Consider the following 6,644-nt stretch of genomic DNA (forward strand, 5'->3'; position numbering starts at 1 on the left):
GCCTTTTTTTTTTTTTTTTTTGTATTTTATTTAGAGACAAGGTCTCACTGAGTTGCTTAAGGCCTCACTAAATCACCGAGGCTGGTTTTAAACTTGTGATCCTCCTGCCTCAGCCTCCCTAGCCACTGGGCACTGGGATTACAGGTGTGCTCCATCACGCCTGGCAAAAACTTATGCTTTCACATGGGAATAAAAGGACTGACAGAAGGACAGAAGCATATGGTGATTGCGAAGTCAGTTTGCAAAACAATCAAATGAACTCCTTGCCCCTCTCACTAGGAAGAGAGGGGAGCAATGTAGATATCATTTATGATTTTCCACAGGCAACAGGACCAAGAAAAAGGGTGCTTTGTGACCTCCTCTTGCTGGGACTTGTAGAACAACAGGATCATGGGTTTTGAGACAGAAAAAAAAATGATTTTCCCTTGACCATGCGCACGGACCATCTATCTCACCTCTGCCCCATACAAAGCTGCAGACACTCTGCCCCAAGGCAGGAAGGACATGCTACTCAGCAAAGAGAGGAGTAAGTTTATTCTCCCCTCTGCTCTTACTTCCATCATCTCTAATGTTTTTTACGAAGGTCCTGGCCTCTTGGAGGTTCTCTGGAGTGGCTTGAACTAATTGGTCTTTCCACGTGGTCACACCTCCACTGAACAGGATGAAATTCAGGTAGTCAGTCTCCTTCACATCATCCAAGATTTTGAGAAGGGCATCCCTTGTCTGGGGAAGAGAGACAAATAGACAAGAAATGGGTGAGGTCTCTTCCTACCCAAATGGTAACAAAAGCCCTGCTGTCCTCACCAGGGGGCATTGACGGAGGCTCCCTCCAGAAGTGGGCAGAGGCTTTGAACCTTCTTATATCCTGTCCACTTCCTCCTCTTTCACCTGAAATACTAGCATTTTTCCACTTTAAAAAAATAACCTCTCTCTCTCCCCACAATACCCCACCCCACACTCGGCCCCTAGCACTGCGGAGCAGACCTGTTGTATTTTCCGACCCGCCATGGAGCCGCTGACGTCAATCACAAAGACCACATTCTTAGGTACCACTGGGAGACCTTGAGGTGCAAAGAAATGCACGAAGTAGCCATTGACAACCTGGAAAAGGGAGAGAGAGGCAGAGGCTTAGTAACAGCACATCAGCTCCTCTTACAGGGAGAAGATATTTGCCACCCAGGGAGAATGTGTCCCTGGATCATCAGCTGTCCCATGTCAAATAGAGAAACAGCCTGGGGCTGAAGATGGAGAGAGAGATGGCACTAGATGCAGCCATCTCTCTCCCTGCCATCATGGTGAGCCAGTCAACCCAAGGGAGCCATCGGCACATACCTGCACATTGGCCGGAGACTCTCTGTTCACATCGTAGGTGATGGTGAAGTCCCCGTTGAGGAGGGAATCCGAACAGGTTGGGCATGAGCGCTGTTGGTCTAAGCTGGGCTTAAAGGACACATGACCCTGAGGAACAGAGATGGAGCCAGAGTCATGCTTGCTCAGCTTGGCCAGAGCTGCCCACTGGTAAATAACCCAGTAGAGCCGTCACAGGGAAGAGCCCTGAGGTCCCAATGGATACAGCTGCTCACCATGCTCTGCCTCTCTGAACATTTCCCTCCTCCTAGGAGATCAGGGCCTCCTAGGAAGGCACCTTTCTTTCTCATTTGACTTTTTATATTACTTTGGAATGGGCACCCCATATCCCTAAGCTCAGCCTACCTTGAAACTCAGCGCCCAGAGCCACTTAAGGAAGAGAGTTTTGCACTATGTAGGGGAACTTCACATTGAGTGGTTTTGCATGTTGCAAGAGGAAGGGGAGAGAAAAGGGGGGAGAATGGGAGTGGAGGTGCCTTCCACCACCAGGGCAGGAATGCTGCCTTGAGGAAGCTTGCAACTGTCTGAGTGTGAGCTCTTTGCAACTCACCCTGGCCGTCCTAAATGAGGTTCCTTATATAAATATTTGTTTATTCATTTTAGTAGTGAGGATTGAACCCAGGGATGCTTTACCACTAAGCCACATCCCCAGGCTTTACTTTTTTTTTTTTTTGAAGCAGGCTTTCACTAAATTGCTTAGAGCCTTGTTAAGTTGCTGAGGCTGGCCTTGAACTCATGATCTTCCGGCCTTAAACTCCTGAGTTACTGGGATCACAGGGATGTGCCACTGCAACTAGCTAAATGTTTATTTATTCACTTCCCACTGTCAATAATGTCCCTGAAGTAACTGGGGACCTTGGGGACCAAGAATGAGGTTCTCATTAATCTTTCACCCATTGATGTGGAGTCGGCAGATCTAGCTTCAGCCTCCTTATCTGTAAAACAGGGACAGTAACGCCTTCCCTGTTCACTTTCCAAGGTAGAGTAGGGCTGGACTTTATAAACGGTTCCTCTCTCTGCTAGTCCCCAGAGTAGCTGAGACTCCAATTCCTTTGGAAGGTAATTTCCGAACAGCTTCTGACCTCCAGCAGGCTCACACCTGACCCAGGTGGCCAAGGAGGAAGCTTGATGGCCGCTCCCAACCCCAACACATGTTAGCATAATCAAGCTCTGGGCTGCAGGCCTGTCCTGCTGGGACCAGCATACCTGTCCCCTGTCCCCCAGGTCTGAGAGGCATCTATACCACCTTTTTTCCTGAGAAGGACTTGGTCAGGGCGCTGCCCAGGAGGTCATTGGTGATGAATGAGGCCTCAGCATCCAGTGTGCTGATGCCCTGGGGCTCGAAGATGTGTGCCTCTATCTGAAATGGCCAAAGTAAAAAGACATCACTCAGTGATAGTGCAGAGAGGCTGGACTATGGGGCAAGGGCGAGGATAATGAGATGGGTCTATGATGGTGCAGGGACCCTCCAGGGCAGTACTGAGGGCCAAGCCTTGTGTCCCCCATTTGGAATGTGACCATAGGGGTTTGTGGCAGGAACTCTGACCCATGAATGTTTCTATCATCTGTCATGTGGGTCCTCAAGTTCCACCACTAATGTATTTCCTTTGGCGTTTAGATTTGCTGCAGGTAAAATGCACTTGTCCCCAGTTGCAAGCATTGCAGAGGCACCCTGTGGTGTCCCTGAGAGTCCAGCTCAGCCTCTTCCCCGTGGCCCAGATGCTGTGGTTGAGGCAATTTTAATGCTCTATAGCCAAATGGTGGGCCAGAACTTTTTTCTTCTTTTTCTCTCTTTGTTCTTTTTAGATATACATGACAGTACAGTGTATTTTGACATATTCTACACACATGGAGTATAACTTATTCTAATTAGGATCCCATTCTTGTGGTTATACAGGATGTGGAGTTTCACTGGTCCTTTATTCACATATGATGAACATAGGAAAGTCATGTCCCATTCATTCCACTGTCTTTCCTATTCCCATCCCACTCCCTTCCCTTCATTCCCCTTTGTCTAATCCAATGACCCTCTATTCTCCCCACCCCCTTATTATGCGTCATCATCCACATATTAGAGAAGATTTGGCCTTTGATTTTGGGGGATGGGCTTATTCACTTAGCATGAGCATCTCCAGTTCCAGCTTTTGCCTTCTTAACCCTGCCCTGAGCTCTGCCCTGTGGGCCCTTCCCTGTTTCCCCCTGAAGTTCCATCAGGAGCTGCAGGAGCGGTTGATTACCTCAAAGTGCTTGATCAGTTGCTTGGGCTGGACTTTAAGGTACATCTCATATTTGCCCTGGTGCCTCTTCAGCAGCTCCTCGTAGGTCAGCTCAAAGATGACATTGCTGCCTGCAGCCACATTGACTGAGACTGTGAATTTCTCCAGCTTCCTCCCGGAGGCCCTGGATGGGGTGGGAGACAATGCTTACCTCAAAGACTGCATGAGCCCATCCTTCCTTGGCTCTGGGTTCAAGTCTCAGCCTTTGGTTAGGGAGTCCCTTAACCATTATGAGCCTCAATTATCTCAACTTCAAAATGAAACATTATGGGCACTTTTTTTTTTTTTTTTAAGCACCAGGGATCGAACCCAGGGGCACTTAACCACTGAGCTACATCCCCAGCCTTTTTTTTTTTTTTTTAATTATTTTTTACCCTAGCCCTTTTTCTGATATTTTTATTTAGAGACAGGGCCTTGCTAAGTTGCTTAGGGCCTTGCTAAGTCGCTGAGGCTGGCTTTGAACCTGTGATCCTCCTTCCTCAGCTGGAGTCACTGGGATTATAGGAGTGTGCCACTGTGCCCAACATGAGCACATTTTACTATAACAATAATAATAGGTGCTGTCTGTATTTCTGAAGGCCTTTGCAGTGCAGAGGTCTCCCCAAAGCCTGGGCATCCACACTTACTTGACCAAGCCAGCTGTCTTGCCCTGGGACACGGCCTTTTCATACTGTTTCTTAGCAACTTCCTTCTCCTTGACAATCCCAGGGTAGGTGACACCATCAATGGTCCTGTAGAGACAGACAGTTTGGGGGAGGAGATGTCACCCTGGGCTAGAACCCCCTGTGGAGCTCAGAGCCAGCAGCCATGGTGGCACCCACAAGGTGAAGTTGGTGATGAAGGCCGTCTTGGGCAGCTCCACATCAAAAGAAACTTCCTTGGCCTTGTCTGCATTGTTGACTGCTTTTGTGGTGACGACATTGTGAGCAAAGCGGGAGGTCACCTTGCAGCTGATCTTGGTGCTGTAGACCTCGATGCCATCCGCAGCCTGTGGAAGAGGTGGGCAGAGATAAAAGATGGTGACCTGCCAGACCGTGGCTCTGGGGAAGCAGGTCTTTAACCTGGCTACTTCCCTTCCAAATGCTCCTTTGCAGATTGAGTCCCCTGCCTGGTAAGCAGCCCCTTGATCTTCCCAGTCACTCACATTGGAAGACTGGGCAGTGTTCCTGGTCCCTGCATTCAGCTGGCCACCATGGTGCTGCCCCTCCTCTGCTCATCCTGAGCCCCAGCCACACCAGGGCTCATTCTTGTTCCCACCCAGGGCTCTGTCCTAGTTTCTAGATCTTTCTACATGTCTTTCTCACTTCACTTTCCCTCCTACCATCCCCAGCCCCCAGGTCACATCCTGTGTTCTTTGGTACTTCCTTCCCATGCCAAGGGGAGTTCCCAGACACCCTCTTTCCAGCAGGGGTGATAGGCCGAAAAAGATGTCTGGGGTAAACAGAATATAAATATGCTTTGGGAAGGGGCATTGTGTGATCCCAGCCCAGCACACGAAGCATGTGTGGGAGGAAGGGATGACTGATGGGACTCTCTTGAGCTGCCTCCTGCAAGGTTAGAGAGCTGTGGTTCTGCGGGTGCCCCACCCAGGACATACACCCAGAGTGCCCTTTCTCTTGCACCACATGGGGCTCTGCCAGAGCAGGGAGCCATGTGCTGTTTGCTAGCTGTGTGGGACCTGCTACTATGACGTATACCTTCAGCAGTTGGGCAACCAGATCCAGCCCGCCCTGCCCCACCTAGCCCCTGCCCTGGTGAAAGTCCTCACCCCTCCTGGGAGGCTCCGTTTCTGCAAAAAAAAAGACAAAGACAAACAAATCAAGCCAAGGGCAAGGCCACTGTGGCTTGGGTGCAGGGATAAGCGCTGCCACCACACACATCCTTCCAGACACAGGACCCTCCCACGCCACATGTCAGAGTAGGACAGACTCTGAATAAACGGGGGACACTGAGAGGAACAGTTCTCCAGGTCACCCAAGGAGCAGATCAAGGAGGAGACCCAGAACTCTCCCCATGCCCCATAAATCCCAACCTGTCCTGCCTCTCGTTCTGTTTTCCCTAGCTTCCAGGACTCTTAGGTCTCTTTCCAGAACATCCCACACCCACCACAGCCCGTAGGGCTCAGCTCAGCATTTTGTAGAGACTTCTGCACCTTTCTAAGGTGGGCATTCAGTGAGCAAGAAGTTCATGGTGTATCACCCACTTGACACATGGGGAATCCAAGGCATAGGCAGTTTTAAGAACCTTGCTCAGGGCTGGCCAGCAGGCTAGCATAAGCCCTGGCTGGAGCCTGGTCTCCCCAAGGTCCGGCACTGTTCCAGCAGTTCAGTACCAGCCCTCTGCCCCTTTTCATTACGCCCAGAAGACATGCCCAGAGAAGGGCCTTCTACCCATTTGATCCCCAAGGTCCTGGTGGTAAAGAGAGGGCAGACTCACCCCCAGCAGCCGGAGGGGGTTTCTTGAGAAGCCAGAGGCTGCCTCGCTGAAGAGCAGAGCCAGGACAAGGCAGGGCCACCAGGTAGACGCCATTGCTGAGCAGGCAGGCCTGGCCCGCCCTCCTTATATTAGCCAGTCTGGTGTTTTCCGAGCAGGGTCAGTGACCTGCAGCTTGGGGCTGGAGCAGAGAAGGCCGGAAGCTCCTCTGGCAAATGGTGTGGGTGGATGTGTCTGTATGAAGAGGGCCCCGTGGGCACTGACAGGGTTGGGACTTCACTCCTGACAGGCCAGGGACATAGAGGCCCCCAGAAAAGCAGAAATCGTGTTGACAAACAGGCCCTGGGCCTTCACCATGGGGGTGATGGGAGACAGGGTGTGGAATTCCATTGAGAGCAAAAGGCATCTATCTCAGCATCGCAGCCCCTTGTCCTCACCACTTGCAGGAACTCTGGTCTGATGCCTGGATCATAGCCCTGCTCTTCGCAAGGCAGCAGGGGCATAAAACCAGACCATCACCTTTAAGCTCAGACCTCCGTGGCTGAACCCCTTGCTCATTATCCTACT

General features: G+C 50.8%; 1 protein-coding gene across 4 annotated transcripts in view; it reads right to left on the reverse strand.

The window, feature by feature from the left end:
* Itih3 (inter-alpha-trypsin inhibitor heavy chain 3) overlaps positions 1 to 6,280 on the reverse strand; it is a 14,759-nt gene extending 8,479 nt beyond the window's left edge. For 3 of the 4 annotated variants that reach the window (XM_048801151.1, XM_015494445.1, XM_015494444.1), the window contains exons 1-9: positions 6,081 to 6,280; positions 5,413 to 5,433; positions 4,466 to 4,632; positions 4,271 to 4,375; positions 3,606 to 3,768; positions 2,615 to 2,728; positions 1,333 to 1,458; positions 985 to 1,101; positions 555 to 723 (exon numbers count right to left, since the gene is read on the reverse strand). In XM_048801151.1, coding sequence (XP_048657108.1) covers positions 555 to 723; positions 985 to 1,101; positions 1,333 to 1,458; positions 2,615 to 2,728; positions 3,606 to 3,768; positions 4,271 to 4,375; positions 4,466 to 4,632; positions 5,413 to 5,433; positions 6,081 to 6,173 — 1,075 coding nt within the window. In that variant the 5' untranslated portion in view covers positions 6,174 to 6,280. The remainder of the gene's footprint in view (positions 1 to 554; positions 724 to 984; positions 1,102 to 1,332; positions 1,459 to 2,614; positions 2,729 to 3,605; positions 3,769 to 4,270; positions 4,376 to 4,465; positions 4,633 to 5,412; positions 5,434 to 6,080) is intronic. The other variant, XM_048801150.1, reaches the window with a different exon arrangement.
* Positions 6,281 to 6,644: the final 364 nt, after the last annotated feature.

Source organism: Marmota marmota, unplaced genomic scaffold, assembly GCF_001458135.2.
Source record: "Marmota marmota marmota unplaced genomic scaffold, marMar, whole genome shotgun sequence".
In the NCBI taxonomy this organism is placed as follows: Eukaryota; Metazoa; Chordata; class Mammalia; order Rodentia; family Sciuridae; genus Marmota; species Marmota marmota.